This window comes from Globicephala melas, chromosome 3, assembly GCF_963455315.2.
Source record: "Globicephala melas chromosome 3, mGloMel1.2, whole genome shotgun sequence".
NCBI lineage: Eukaryota > Metazoa > Chordata > Mammalia > Artiodactyla > Delphinidae > Globicephala > Globicephala melas.
The window spans coordinates 6,805,306-6,821,340 of record NC_083316.1 but is presented as its reverse complement, the minus strand read 5'-3'; the positions used below and the strand labels follow the sequence as shown (position 1 = coordinate 6,821,340).

Here is a 16,035-nt window from a genome sequence, read left to right as displayed (position 1 = left end):
CTGAATCATGCTTTTTTAACTTGACTTACTGTTTTCCTTATACAGATTTAGCTAATGCGTTTTTTTGTTTGTTTGTTTCTTTCTTTCTTTCTGTATCACATTTCTTCTTAGAATGCCCAATGGGGATTTGATACATATTAATTTTGTCCACAGCCAAAAAGCCATATTTCCAAGAATGTCTGTGGATTTGTAAATGAAAGGTACAGGGAGCATCTTCAGCATTATTGTATAAAATCCCTGTTTTATCAACCAGAGCACTATTGACATTTGAGTCAGACAATTCTTTGTTCTGGGACTTGTCTTGTGCATTGTAAGATGTTTACCAGCAGCCCTGGCCCTCTACCCACCAATTACCAGCAATGTAAAACAAGCCCAATAAAGTCAATTGATACTTAGGTAATGTAATATTTAAGGAGATCATACAATTCCCAAGAATACAGTGAAAAGTTGTTACTTTTTTTAAAACTGATCTTACCATCTTATTAATACATTCAAGTTGGTAAAACGTAACTAGATATTTTAAATGTAAAGCCAAAATAAAAATGAGTATCCTTGTTATGTTAAAAAAACAGAAAAATAGAAATATTTCCTTCTTCTAGTACAAAGGTCTGCCTCTAAATATATATTTAATTCAAAAACATAATCTCAGTAATTGTTTTAAGTTTTAAATCTTAATATTCCAACCAACAGCAGTCTCTGAATTCTGATACTTTTAAAAGCCAAGAGAATATAAAAATGAGAATAGTCTGAGTTCTCCAACTTGAAATGTTAAGAACAAGAACTTCATAAAATATTTTCATCACAGAGGGGAATACAAAGTGGAATAAAGAAGGCTATGTATGACCCTTGATTTCATGATACCTGTTGTAACAAGATGTCTGTGAATTTTCATATGTTTACTCTTAAGAAATCTATCTTTCAAAAATAATAATTTTTTGGAGCATGGAAATAATTAACCATTTTTTATTAATTTATAATTTAGAATAAATGTTAAAGTGATCAAAAGTTTTCCCATAGCATAAAATATTCTGCTCAAGAAAAAAAAATATATTGTATTCTTTAATAGGGTAGGCTTTTGTATTTGGGTAGAAAAAATGCACTGATTTTAAGCTCTGAGAGGAATTTTAAGAACATGAACAACTAGTGACATATTCAGAAAAAGAAAATACTATTGCAGACAGCTTTTCATTTGAAACAACTTAAATTGTTGCTATTGAACACTGCTGATTTATCAGTTATATAAACAGCTTTGCAGGAGGATGCCTGGCCAAAACTACAGGGAATTCTGTTTTATGTATCCATCAGAGAAGGAAAAGTTAAAAAAATATGACAACATTCAGCATTAGAGAGGGTGTCGATAGACACTGCCCTGTTGTAGATTGGTACAAAATTAATACCTTATATTAGTCAGGGTTCTCAAGAGAAAGAGAACAGGAGATTATATATATATATGGAGAAATTTATTATAAAGAATTGGCTCATGTGATTATGGAAGCCAAGAAGTCCCATGACCTGCCATGTGCAAGTTGGAGACTCAGGAAAACCAGTGATGTAGTTCAGTCTGAGTCCAAAGGCCTGAGAACTCTGGGCATCAATGATATACATTCCAATCCAGATCTGAAGGCTGGAGAATCAAGAGATCTGAGGGCAGAAGAAGATCAATGTCCCAGCTCACAGAGACAGGCAGCAAGTGCCAAATCCTTCCTTCCTTCATCTTCTTGTTTATTTAGGTCCTCAGTAGATTGAATGGTACTCACCCACATAGGGGGTGAGTGGGGTGCAAACAGATTTACTGCTTCTACCAATTCAAACGCTAATTTAATCTGGAAACACCCTCACAGACACACCCAAATATAATGTTTAGCCAAATATCTGGGTACCCTGAGATCCTGTCAAGTTGACACATAAAATTAGCTATCACATAACCCTAACTTTTAACTCAGAATTTTACTTGTCCTACAGTAACTTATACAAAGACGTTCATTGCAACCCATAGTAATGATAATTTGAAAATAACCTAAATTTCCTTTAATAGGAGATTGTCTAAATAAACTTAGGCTCATTCTTGTAATGACATATTCTGCAGCTTTTAAAAAGAGCGAGGTAGATTCTATACTAACTGACATGAAAATGTCTCATGATGAAATATTATGTAAAAGCAGAAATGAAGCAGTGTGTACAACTCCATGTACTGCAGCAATGTTAATTTCTTAGTTGTGAAGAATGTACTATGTTGGATGTTAATATTAGGAGAAGCTGTGTGAAGCATGTACAGGAATCCTGTACTCTCTTTAGGAATCTTCAGTAAATCCAAAATTATTTCAGAATAAAAAGTCAAATATGCATACTGCAGTATATTTACACTTTGAATACTGTACTGCACAACTAATTATTAACATGGAACAGGACTGTCCAAATCCTGTTTCATCCCATGTTAGATCCCAGGAAGGCTGGTATAAATATGGTAAATACAGATATCTGTTATCTCCTGACCCCTTATCTTACACAAGAGCCCTTTGGAGAAGAGGCAAGAGGGAGGCTGTTAAACAGGTGGAGATTGAAGTTGCAAACCCCAGTGGCAGGGACTTTAATGCTTTAAGAAATTTAGATAAATAATTAGTTGTTTGAATCATTCTACCATTCTGGACTTGGTTCTTTAACAAAAAAACTGAGGACTCCAGGGAACTTTTTGGAGAGAGTAGGAGCTGGACTTTCTTCCCACTGGACAGGGAGGTTACAGAGGTTATGAAAACTCATTTTTCTCAGGAGAAGGCTGATTTTGTAAGTTCGTCCACATTCCAGCATGTCACTTTGAGTCACCTCAGCAGATGAGGCAGTTCCACTCTCTCTCTTATGTCACAGCTTCTTATAGAAAGAGCCAGCCATGGTAGAGAATTTACAATTTAATCAGCCTTTGTGGATATAAAATATTAGAGTATTGATAAGAAAGGAGGAAGGAGAAAATCATAAATGTAGCAGTTGAACCAAGGATATGACCAACCAGACATATCAGAAAAAAAGTACACGTTTAACATTTGACTGTTTCCTGTTCTTTTTGGAGAAATGGAGCAAAATCTAAGTTTGCCTGTATTTTCATGAACAAAATAGGGTGTCGGCATTATTATTAAATGATGGAGTACAGGACTCATTTGTAGCCCAGAAGGGGCAAACTTGTCTCACCATGGAGTTGTCTCTCCTTGAATGATGAAGCTCTTCAAATGTAATGAAGAGTTCAGGGCAGGAATCTAAGGTCCAGAAGATGGGGTGGAGCAGGTATCAGAGAGTAGAGTGAAAGAAGGCAACTTACTTTAAATCACATCTTACTTTGTCAAGAAAGTAAGTGAAGGGGCAAAAGGCATATTCACTCTATGTTTTCCATAGGCCACTTGGATACCACTCCAATGCTGAAATGATATTCACAGAGCAAATCAGGGCTAAGGGATGAGATTATTTTGTGTTATCACCTAATACACAGTTGAAAATACCAAGAGTCTAAGCTGTCTTGTATTATTTTTATAAGTCAGAAGTTTTCTACTGATACCTCCTAGAGACTTTATATGCTGCTGAACATTATTAATTCAGGATCACAGGAGTAAATAGTACATTCTTGTATATCATTTGATGGAGGAAAGAACCACCAAGTATAGCCTGGGGAACGTGTTTATTAATATGTTTTTGTCTCTGTTTTAGTTGGCATTTCTATCTCTAAAAAGGGGTGTGATACAAGTTGGTATTATAAGATGAAAAATCAACTTGGCAAACTAGTTGTAGTAATACTCAAGATACATCAGTGAATTATTCTGGACTGTATTTATTATAAAAATTATCCATCTGCTGATGTATGTTTAAATATGTTACTTCTTTGTTGTCTTCAACTAGTTCTGCCTCTAAAGCAGCATTTAACAGTATGTAAACTTAGGGACATATAACAAACACTGCCATTTAAAATTGTGTGCATATAAACTTGCTTGCTTATTGTATTCCTACTTGTTTTGCATATTTATGACATATATAATGTACATCACATATACATATACATTTTGTAAATCTACCTCTCTATATACATGTCCCATATATAATAAACAGAATATTTCATATAATTACATGTTGTTAAAGATGTTAAGTAACTTAAATACTCCAAGCTCATTTGGAATAACTTGGAAGGAGTTTCAGTATCCTTTAAGATCTTGGTCATATTTAAAGACTTAAAAAAAATAAAAGCACTACTTCATTTTTATTGGAAATGGTTCTTTTTTGTCCCACATCTTTTAATGGATGACTTGGATAACTTTAAAATAATAATAGCTAGCAGAGAAGAATAAGGTAGTTAATTAACCTTGTGGGAAATTTGGAACTATCCAGATACATTTTGTGATTACTTAGTTTAAATTATGACAGGTTCATTTTATCATATTATCATATACAAAGTAATTACAAAATTGTGTTATTGCTAAATTTCAGAAAAGGAAGTGAATAAATGTGATGTACTGTATATACTTAGAAATACCTCAGAAGAATTTTTTATTTGAAATTCTTTTAGTAATTGTAACTTTAAATTATTGTTTATACTGGGAGCTTTAACTGTACAGGTATAGACTTGCATGTTTCTGAAGGAATATATAAAGTAAAAATGGAATTTAATGTCAGTTGATTTATTATATTAATACAGCGCTAAATCCTACAAATAAAGGCAACAGGTAATAATAGAAATGCATGTGTGATTCACAGGTAGAAAAATAATTTCTACATGCATGAAATAGGCTGAATGAAGGTTTAAACTCTATATTTAATACACATCTCAATATTTAAAATTCTTAAAATCACCCATATGTTTTTTAATATAACGATAAAACAGAGATTGGTCTAAGATGGTGGAGGAGAAGGACACTTGCTAACTCCCTCTTGCGAGAGCACCGGAATCACAACTAACTGCTGCACAATCATTGACAGGAAGACACTGGACCTCACCAAAAATAATACCCCACATCCAAAGACAAAGGAGAAGCCACAATGAGGGGCACAATCACAATAAAATCATATACCATAACCACTGGGTGGGTGACTTACAAACTGGAGGACAATTATACCACAGGAGTCCACCCACTGGAGTGAAGGTTCTGAGCCCCACATCAGGCTTCCCAAACTGGGGGTCCAGCAATGGGAGGAGGAATTCCCAGAGAATCAGACTTTGAAGACTAGCAGGATTTGATTACAGGACTTTGACAGGACTGGGGGAAACAGAGACTCCACTCTTGGAGGGCACACAGAAAGTATTGTATGCATCAGGATCCAGGAGAAGGAGGAGTGACCCCATAGGAGACTGAACCAGACCTACCAGCTAGTGTTGGAGGGTCTCCTGCAGAGGCAGGGGCTGACTGTGGCTCACCACAGGGACAAGGACCCTGGTAGCAGAAGTTCTGGGAAGTACTCCTTGGCATGAGCCCTCTGGGAGTCCACCATTAGTTCCACCAAAGATCCTATATCCTCTGTTGCTGGGTCACCTCTGACCAACCAACCAACAGGGAGGGAACTGAGCCCTATCCATCAGCAGACAACTGGATTAAAGTTTTACTGAGTTCTGCCCACCAGAGCAATGCCCAGCTCTACCCACCACCAGTCCCTCCCATTAGGAAGCTTGCACAAGCCTCTTATATAGCCAAAGCCACTGGAGGGAAGACAGCAGAAGCAAGAATAACTACAATCCTGCAGCCTGTGAAAAGAAAACCACGTTCACAGAAATATAGACAAAATGAAAACACAGAGGGCTATGTACCAGATGAAGAAACAAGAAAAAAAACCAGAAAAACAATTATATGAATTGGAGATAGGCAACCTTCCAGAAAAATAATTCAGAATAATGATAGTGAAGATGATCCCAGACCTTGGAAAAAGAATGGAGGCAAAGAACAAGAAGAGGCAAGAAAGGTTTAACAAACACCTAGAAGAATTAAAGAAGAAACAAACAGAGATGAACAGTATAATAACTGAAATGAAAAATACACTAGAAGGAATCAATATCAGAATAACTGAGGCAGAATAACAGATAAGTGATGTGGAAGACAGAATAGTGGAATTCACTGCTATGGAACAGAATAAAAAAAAGAATGAAAATAAATGAAAACAGTCTAAGAGACCTCTGGGATATTAAATGCACCAACATTCACATTATAGGGGTCCCAGAAGGAGAAGAGAGAAAGAAAGGACCCAAGATAATATTTGAAAAGCTTATAGTCAAAAACATCCCTAACATGGAAACGGAAATAGCCACCCAAGTCCAGGAAGCACAGAGAGTCCCAGGCAGGATAAACCCAAGGAGAAACATGCTGAGACATATAGTAAGCAAATTGACAAAAATTAAAGACAAAGCAAAATTTTTAAAAACAACAAAGCAAAAATGACAAATAACATACAAGGGAACTCCCATAAAGTTAACAGCTGATTTCTCAGCAGAAACTCTACAAGCCAGAAGGGAGTGGCATGATATATTTAAAGTGATGAAAGGGAAGAACTTACAACCAAAATTACTCTACCTGGCAAGGATCCCATTCAGATTCGATGGAGAAATCAAAAGCTTTACAGACAAGCAAAAGCTAAGAGAATTCAGCACCACCAAACCAGCTTTACAACAAATGGTAAAGGAACTTCTTTAGGCAGAAAACACAAGAGAAGGAAAAGACCTATAAAAACAAACCCAAAACAATTAAGAAAATGGTAATAGGAACATACATATCAATAATAACCTTAAATATGAATGGATTAAATGCTCCAACCAAAAGACATAGGCTATCTGAATGGATATAAAAGGAGACTCAAATATATGCTGTCTACAAGAGACCCACTTCAGAGGTAGGGACACATAGAGACTGAAGGTGAGGGGATGGAAAAAGATACTCCATGCAAATGGAAATCAAAAGAAAACTGGAGTAGCAATACTCATATCAGATAAAATAGACTTTAAAATAAAGAATGTTACAAAAGACAAGGAAGGACAGTACATAATGATCAAGGGATCAATCCAAGAAGATATAACAATTATAACAATTATAAATATATATAACAATATATGTAAGAAAATATAACAATTATAAATATATACGCACCAAACATAGGAGCACCTCAATACATAAGGCAACTGCTAATAGCTATAAAAGAGGAAATCGATAGTAACACAATAATAGTGGGGGACTTTAACACTTCACTTACACCAATGGACCGATCATCCAGACAGAAAATTAATAAGGAAACACAGGCTTTAAACGACACAATAGGCCAGATAGATTTACCTGATATTTACAGGACATTCCATCCAAAAACAGCAGACTACACTTTCTTCTCAAGTGCACATGGAATATTGTGCAGGATAGATCACATCTTGGGTCACAAATCAAGCATCAGTAACTTTAAGGAAATTGAAATCTTATCAAGCATATTTTCTGACCACATCACTATGAGATTAGAAATCAATTACAGGGAAACAAATGTAAAAAACACAAACACATGGGGGCTAAACAATATGCTACTAAATAACCAAGAGATCACTGAAGAAATCAAAGAGGAAATCAAAAAATACCTAGGGACAAATGACAACAAAAACACAACAATCCAAAATCTATGGATTGCAGCAGAAGCAGTTCTCAGGGAAGTTTAAAAAATACAATCCTACCTCAAGAAAAATCTCAAATAGACAACCTAACTTTATCCCTAAAGGAACTAAGGAAAGAAGAACAAACAAAACCCAAAGTTAGTAGAAGGAAAGAAATCATAAAGATCAGAGCAGAAATAAATGAAATAGAAACAAAGAAAACAATAGCAAAGGTCAATAAAACTAAAAGCTGGTTCTTTCAGAAGATAAACAAAATTGATAAACCCGTAGCCAGACTCATCAACAAAGAGAGGGAGAGGACTCAAATCAATAAAATTAGAAATTGAAAAGGAGAAGTTACAACAGACACCGCAGAAATAAAAAGCATCATAAGAGACTACTACAAGCAACTCTATGCCAATAAAATGGACAACCTGGGAGAAATGGACAAATTCTTAGAAAGGTATAAGCTTCCAAGACTGAACCAGGAAGAAATGGAAAATATGAACAGACCAATCACAAGTAATGAAATTGAAACTGTGATTAAAAATCTTCCAACAAACAAAAGTCCAGGACCAGATGGCTTCACAGGTGAATTCTATCAAACATTTAGAGAAGAGCTAACACCCATCCTTCTCAAACTCTTCCAAAAAATTGCAGAGGAAGGAACACTCCCAAACTCATTCTATGAGGCCACCATCACCCTGATACCAAAACCAGACAAAGATATTACAAAAAAAGAAAATTACAGACCAGTATCACTGATGAATATAGATGCAAAAATCCTCAACAAACTACTAGCAAACAGAATCCAACAACACATTAAAAGGATCATAGGGCTTCCCTGGTGGCGCAGTGGTTGAGAGTCCGCCTGCTGATGCAGGGGACACAAGTTCGTGCCCCAGTCCGGGAAGATCCCACATGCTGCGGAGTGGCTGGGCCCGTGAGCCATGGCCACTGAGCCTGCGCGTCTGGAGCCTGTGCTCTGCAACAGGAGAGGCCACAAGAGTGAGAGGCCTGCGTACCGCAAAAACAAAACAAAAACAAAAGGATCATGCACCATGATCAAGTGGGATTTATCCCAGAGATGCAGGGATTCTTTAATATACACAAAACAATCAATGTGATACACCATATCAACAAATTGAAGGATAAAAAACATGTGATCATCTCAATAGAGGCAGAAAAAGCTTTTGACAAAATTCAACACCTATTTATGATAAAAATTTCCCAGAAAGTACACATACAGGGAACCTACCTCAACATAATAAAGGGCATATATGACAAACCCACAGCAAACATCATTCTCAATGGTGAAAAACTGAAACCATTTCCTCTAAGATCAGGAAAAAGACAAGGATGTCCACACTTGCCACTATTATTCAACATAGTTTTGGAAGTCTTAGCCACGACAATCAGAGAAGAAAAAGAAATAAAAGGAATACAAACTGGAAAAGAAGAAGTAAAACTGTCACTGTTTGCAGAGAACATGTTACTATACATAGATAATCCTAAAGATGCCACCAGAAAACTACTAGAGCTAATCAATGAATTTGTTAAAGTTGAAGGATACAAAATTAATGCACAGAAATCTCTTGCCTTCCTATACACTAACAATGACAGATCAGAAAGAGAAATTAAGGAAACAATCCCATTTACCATCGCAACAACAAGAATAAAATACCTAGGAATAAACCTACATAATGAGGTAAAAGACCTGTACTCAGAAAACTATAAGACACTGATGAAGGTAATCAAAGATGACACATACAAATGGAGAGATATACCATGTTCTTGGATTGGAAGTATCAATATTGTGAAAATGACTATTCTACCCAAAGCAATCTACAGATTCAATGCAACCCCTATCAAAATACCAATGGCACTTTTTAAAGAACTAGAAGAAAAAATCTTAAAATTTGTATGGAGACAGCGAAGACCCCGAATAGCAAAAGTAATCTTGAGGGAAAAAACAGAGCTGGAGGCATCAGACTCCCTGACTTCAGACTATACTACAAAGCTACAGTAATCAAGACAATATGGTACTGGCACAAAAACTGAAGTATAGGTAAATGGAACAGGATAGAAAGCCCGGAGATAAACCCACACACCTATGGTCAACTAATCTATGACAAAGGAGGCAAGGATATACAATGCAGAAAAGACAGTCTCTTCAATAAGTGGTGCTGGGAAAGCTGGACAGCTACATGTAAAAGAATGAAATTAGAACACCCCCTAACACCATACACAAAAATAAACTCAAAATGGATTAGAGACCTAAATGTAAGGCCAGACACTGTAAAACTCTTAGAAGAAAACATAGGAAGAACACTCTTTGATGTAAATCACAGCAAGATCTTTTTTGACCCACCTCCTAGAATAATGGAAGTAAAACAAAAATAAACAAATGGGACCTAATGAAACTTAAAAGCTCTTGCACAACAAAGGAAACTATAAAGACAAAAAGACAACCCTTAGAATGGGAGAAAATATTTGCAAACGAATCAATGGACAAAGGATTATTCTCCAAAATATATAAACAGCTCATGCAGCTCAATATTGAAAAAACAAACCACCCAGTCAAAACCTGGGCAGAAGACCTAAATAGGCATTTCTCCAAGGAAAACATACAGATAGCCAAGAGGCACATGTAAAAGCTGCTCAACCTCACTAATTGTTAGAGAAATGCAAATCAAAACTACAATGAGGTATCACCTCACACTAGTTAGAATGGGCATCATCAGAAAACCTACAAACAACAAATGCTGGAGAGGGTGTGGAGAAAAGGGAACACTCTTGCACTGTTGGTGGGAATGTAAATGGATACAGCCACTATGGAGGTTCATTGAAAAACTAAAAATAGAGCTACCATATGACCCAGCACTCCCACTACTGGGCATATACCCTGAGAAAACCATAATTCAAAAAGAGACATGTACCACAATGTTCATTGCAGCACTATTTACAATAGCCAGGACATGGAAGCAACTTAAGTGTCCATTGACAGATGAATGGGTAAAGAAGATGTGGCACATATATACAATAGACTATTACTCAGCCATAAAAAGGAACGAAACTGGGCCATTTGTAGAGATGTGGATGGACCTAGACAATGTCATACAGAGTGAAGTAAGTCAGAAAGAATAAAACAAATATCGTATAGTAACGCATACATATGGAATCTAGAAAAGTGATACAGATGAAGCAGTTTTCAAGGCAGAAATAGAGACACAGATGTAGAAAACAAACATACGGACACCAAGGGAGGAAACAGGAGGGGCTTGGTGGTGGTGGGATGAATTGGGAGATTGGGATTGACATTTATATACTAATATGTATAAAATAGATACCTAATAGGGACCTGCTGTATAAAAAAAAAAATAAAATTCAAAACAAGAAAGGATAAAACAGATTTCAATAAAGTCTTTCAACTGAGAGGATATTTTTAAGTTCTAAAATATTCTAAATGTAAATATTAAAGGAAGAAATGCAATATTAGCCAAATTTCTATATCTATCACTAATGGTTTATTTTATGATATCAATATATCTTATAAGATCATTTGTATTATATCAATATACTATATATGTAATTTGAACTCCTTAATTCTGTTCTTTGAATCATTGTCAGTTTGAAAAGCAATAATTAGAAGTCTCAATTTAAATAGTCCCTTCATTTTACATAAAGTTTTGTCTGGTCTTGACTATGACAACACCTATTTATTTCTGTGACTGCTGTCAAAAGAATTGCTGATTTGCACTAATGTTAAAAGATTTTAGGACAATGATTGTACATATGTTTGGGTGATTTTTTGTTCAAATGTGATTTTGTCTTACATTATATAAAAAGTGTAGTAATTGTGGCAGAATTAATAAAATATCTGGTGTTTAGGGGGATTATCTCTAAATATATTTCAATGTGGTTTGCCTTCTTTTTTTTCATGATTAAACTTTTTAATTGTATCTAGTGTAACTCTTTTGAATTATTTACAATGCATTTTAAAATATATTTTTCAATTTCCCTTTTGAGTTTAAAACCAGCTACTTCAAATAACCGTGCAGCAACTGAGATGACATGGTCTATTCAGTCCCATGACTCTTCTTCCTTTGTTTCTCACACAGCCTCACTCTCAGACATACAGGAACATGTGAATTTGGGAGCAAGTAGAGAGACAGGTTGGATTCTGAGCCAGTTTTGATAGAGTGATCTCATTGCTTCCCCCTCCCCCAGGAATTGATGCTGCACCCCTGGATTTCATGGTTTTCTTGTGGTGCCACCTGTGGGTTCAGCTGCCAGATGTGCCAGGTGTATACGGGACAGAACCATGAGGAAAGGTAGGCACTCGCTCTGCTCCTAGCATCACCATCCTCACATTCCCAGCATGGAACGATTTACCTGTAGTTTGAGGTGTGGATCTAGCTTTGCTTACCTACGGCATCCTTTTCTGTTGAGCTGAATCCTCCTCTTCTCTTTCTGTCATCCTTTTATTCAAACCTAAGCAGACAGCATTCCTGGACCTGAGTGGTGCCTTCGGTGTTTGCTGACCTGAGCTCTTCCTCATCAGGCACCACTGTTCCAAGTCTCTTCTCTCTGTGTTCCCTGTACATTCAAAAACTGAGTCTGCTAGAAAATGAATTATGCTCTTTAGAATTCAACTAGACAGATCTCCAAAACCTATGATTCTGAATAGGACCTAATAAAGTTCCAGGTTTAAGATACAGTCAGATGAAGTAAAGCAGCTAACATGAAATAAGCAGCTACAGCACATCCCAGAACATTTTCAGGATTTTGGTTATATTTTATAACTACCTACCATTCTCACTGAAAATGCCCTAAATTAAGCTGCAGTATAAACAAAATTGGGAGGTTGTTTTCCCTGTTTCCCAGTTCATCATGATGACATTGAAGCTCAGGCTTGGATTTAACTGTTGGTCCCTTTGTATAAAATTAGAACATTTGTTTTCAACCTCACAAAATTGTGGTTTTGAATTTCAGTTCTTTCCTGTATGTTTACAGTGTATTATGTTTTATGGTTATTGTTAAGAATTAGTGTAGATAAATTTCACATCGTTTTTAAGATTCTTATTCTGCTATGCTGATATATGCTTCTCTTTGTTTTGATTAATGAAAGAGCAAATGGCTTACAATGATCTTTTAATTAAGTTGTATTAATGCTGTATCAGGTGATACCACTTCAAAGGGCACTTTACTGAGGAAGCCTCTTACGTAAATACTGCAACCAGATATTTGATGTTTGGTTAATATTCCAAAGTACAAGAACTACAGATTTACTAATACCTTTACTAGGTATATATTACAACTAATAAATAAACCAGTGACTCTGCCCTTTCTTTCTTCACCATGTTCCCCAGGTACCAATGAAGATGTCTTTCCTTTTTTAGTAAAAAGTAAAACAGAAGGATGATGTTGACAAAGCAGGGTTTGTTATTTGTGAAGCAATCCCATGACACAGTCCTATGCCAGGTCCATCACTGTTTAATCCCAGTTGATGAGTAGAGTTGTTGGGTTGAGTCGTCTCCTTGCTATTTAAGAACCTTGTACATTTTAAGATTGGTTAAAATTTTGAGATCTTCTAAAATATTAGAAGGTCAGGCAAGTGCTCTCCCACTTTGCTGGGCTGCCTCAGGAATCAGGACACTCTCCCTGCTATCAACCTGCCATGAACTTCCTCAGGCTGAGCAATGGTCCATGAAGTGAGGATCAAGCTCCCTTACTCCGGGTACATGTGTACGCTGGCTATCCATGTGCAACTCTCTATAAAGCTGTCTTCAGGGAAAATTGGGATGGCGAGCTTGGTTGAAGAGCTTATATGTTTAAAATGTTACTTGTTTACAGCAGTAGCATTTATAATTTATTTCATTAATGGAAGAAAAATGGAAATCTAATTAACAAATGAGATGAATAAGAACCAAACACAATTTATAGCATAAAGAAATATGAAATAAAATGTGTATAATGTTGATAAATTTAGTTCCTATGGGATTATAAAAATAATGTCTTTAGCAGAGACTAAGATTATAGAAGATGGATAATTTATGGAGAAACAATAATTGCTTTTAAATAAATGAAAATAAGCCATCATGTAGCAAAACTAAGAATTTAATTTTTAATGCATCTTGAAATGCATCTGTGACTTTAGATGCTTTAAAATGCTAGATGCCCAAGAGATCCAGTAAAATTCAAAAAATTGGTAAAAGTCAATAGTGTGCAGAAGACTGCAGGACTAAAATCCCAAGAACTTATCCAACGTGTAGATATTTGTCTATTAAACAAATTTTAAAAACCCCAAACAAGCAATTTCAAAGTCTCTAAAGTAAATAACTTCCCATTCCCACTATTGTTTATGATCAAGAGTAACTTGAGACCACTCTCTCAGGAACACAAGTCATTTGGGGTGGGGGGAGAGGAGGTCTGAGGGAAACTGCTTTCTCACAGTTGTGGAGAATCCAGGGTTGAGGGCTTGTAAGGGTTTTGCCTCTGAGCAGTCCCTCCTAGGTCGGGTTCTTGAGTGAAAATCCTGATACAAAGGGACAGAGCTAATCTAGCAATTTCTATTTCCCTTCTGACCTCCTTGCTAGACATCCTGCAATTTCAAATGGTGGCATTTTAACAGATCCTTCTATGGCTTATTTCAGAGGACTCCTGCAGAATCGTGGCTTGAAGGAAAAAAGGAACTTAAAGGAGGAAGAGGAAAAAAAAGAAAGGAGATTTTTAATAAGCTTGAAATGCAGCCTAATAGATAATAAAACTTCCTGAAAACTCCGTGCTACATGCCCCTTTCAGAGTTATATTGCAGTTTGTGTTTTGTTTCATTTTGGCATTCTTTTTTAACTATAAGAAGATGTCTAGTGTTTTCAGAGATGTCCTGCTGTGGGCAGTAAGAAGGTACTTGTGCACTGTAGTTTATTTTTCTATGGGGAAAATGGTAGCTCAGCTGCCCTGTGTTTATTAAAAGTCAAGAATTTTATGAGCATTTTAAAGAAAGATGATTCTTTGCCCTCCTTACCCCTTATTTTATTGAAGCTGAAATTAATGTCATAGAATCTAGGCAACTTATACCTTTTAAATGACGGTGAGTCGGCTCTTTTCTATTTCCTATTCTAATTACAGTGAGAGAAATTACATAGGGATATTTGGAAATAAACACTGAGAGTTTGGTCAGCATTTCTGACTTGAAAAAATATTCTCAAAATAAATCCCAATTTCCTCCTGGAATACTCCATGCACCAACACATATATTAATATTTACTGAGTAGTTGCTAAGTTTTACTTATTCTAACTCTGCATGCACATTTGCATATACCTCCTAAGGTCAAATTCTTTCAATCAATTGTATCTTTAATTTTATTTTGCCTTTTTTTATAACCTGGCTTCACAACTTCTATCCAGACACTACTCTCTCTTAACTAGAAAAAAAACTTCCCTCTTCCTTTTTACACGAGGATACAGAGGAAAATAAGAATGTCTAAAGGTCTTAGGCATGGGGACTTGGGGCAAGGGAAGAATAAGTTATCTTGAGAAGGAAGTCTAACTTTTCTCTTTTATCTTAGAAATATAAGATGAGAGAAAAGAAAGATAGCTAGGCAATATACATAGGTTATTTCTATATTTAAGTGTTTACAGAAATGCACTCGTATTATACGGTATCTCTTCGCCAGATCGATTTTCTGGCGTTCTAGAAGATCCTCAACCATGACATATTAAAGAATCTTTCTCTGAAACTAAGAATGCCTCCCTCCCTCCTCCAAGATGAGACCTTGATTTTTGACATTACTGCTTTTTTTTGATTTGTTTTACTCAATATATTAACACAGGTGAGAAATCTTATTTCTGTTTTTACCAAACCCCGTATAAAATATATGCCCTAAGTCTCTCTCTCTCATATGACAACCATCACATTTGTCTAGGTATTTGTTATCTCTCACTTTGATTGTGGTAATGTCTCCTCTACTTGTACATATAAGCCTCAGTGGACATACTCCACTGTCAGAGCCATTCATACTTAACGTGAGCAGGAATACCAACATTCTTGAACATCGTTTCCTTGGTCTTCATTCATTGGTTCACCCTGATTCCAGCTTCAACACAGTCCCGATTTTGGTTATGTCAACACACAGTTAAATTGCACTCTTGCTATTTGGTGTTTGGCATTTGTTTCTAGTCTCCTGATTCAGTCTGAAAGTTCCACATCAAAGACTGGCTTATGTTTGTGCCATGAGCTCTTCCAGCTGGTGGCCTCATCTATCTGAGGGCTCAGACCCTACACTGAAATGGTCAGCTCCTGAAATCTCAGGGCTCTTGGGCACCAGGACATGATGTACCAACTCCTGGGGATGAGCCTTCACTGTTTACGCTGACAGAGCTATTTTGTCTCTGGAGCTTTGTGGAACCTTCTCAATTCTTTAAAAATAAAGTTCAAGCTCATCCTCACT

General features: G+C 36.2%; 1 protein-coding gene across 1 annotated transcript in view; it reads left to right on the top strand.

Moving 5' to 3' along the window:
- LOC132596979 (semaphorin-5A-like) overlaps positions 1–16,035 on the top strand; it is a 267,256-nt gene that overhangs the window by 87,004 nt on the left and 164,217 nt on the right. The window contains exon 4 of the mRNA XM_060295387.1: positions 11,813–11,916. Coding sequence (XP_060151370.1) covers positions 11,819–11,916 — 98 coding nt within the window. The 5' untranslated portion in view covers positions 11,813–11,818. The remainder of the gene's footprint in view (positions 1–11,812; positions 11,917–16,035) is intronic.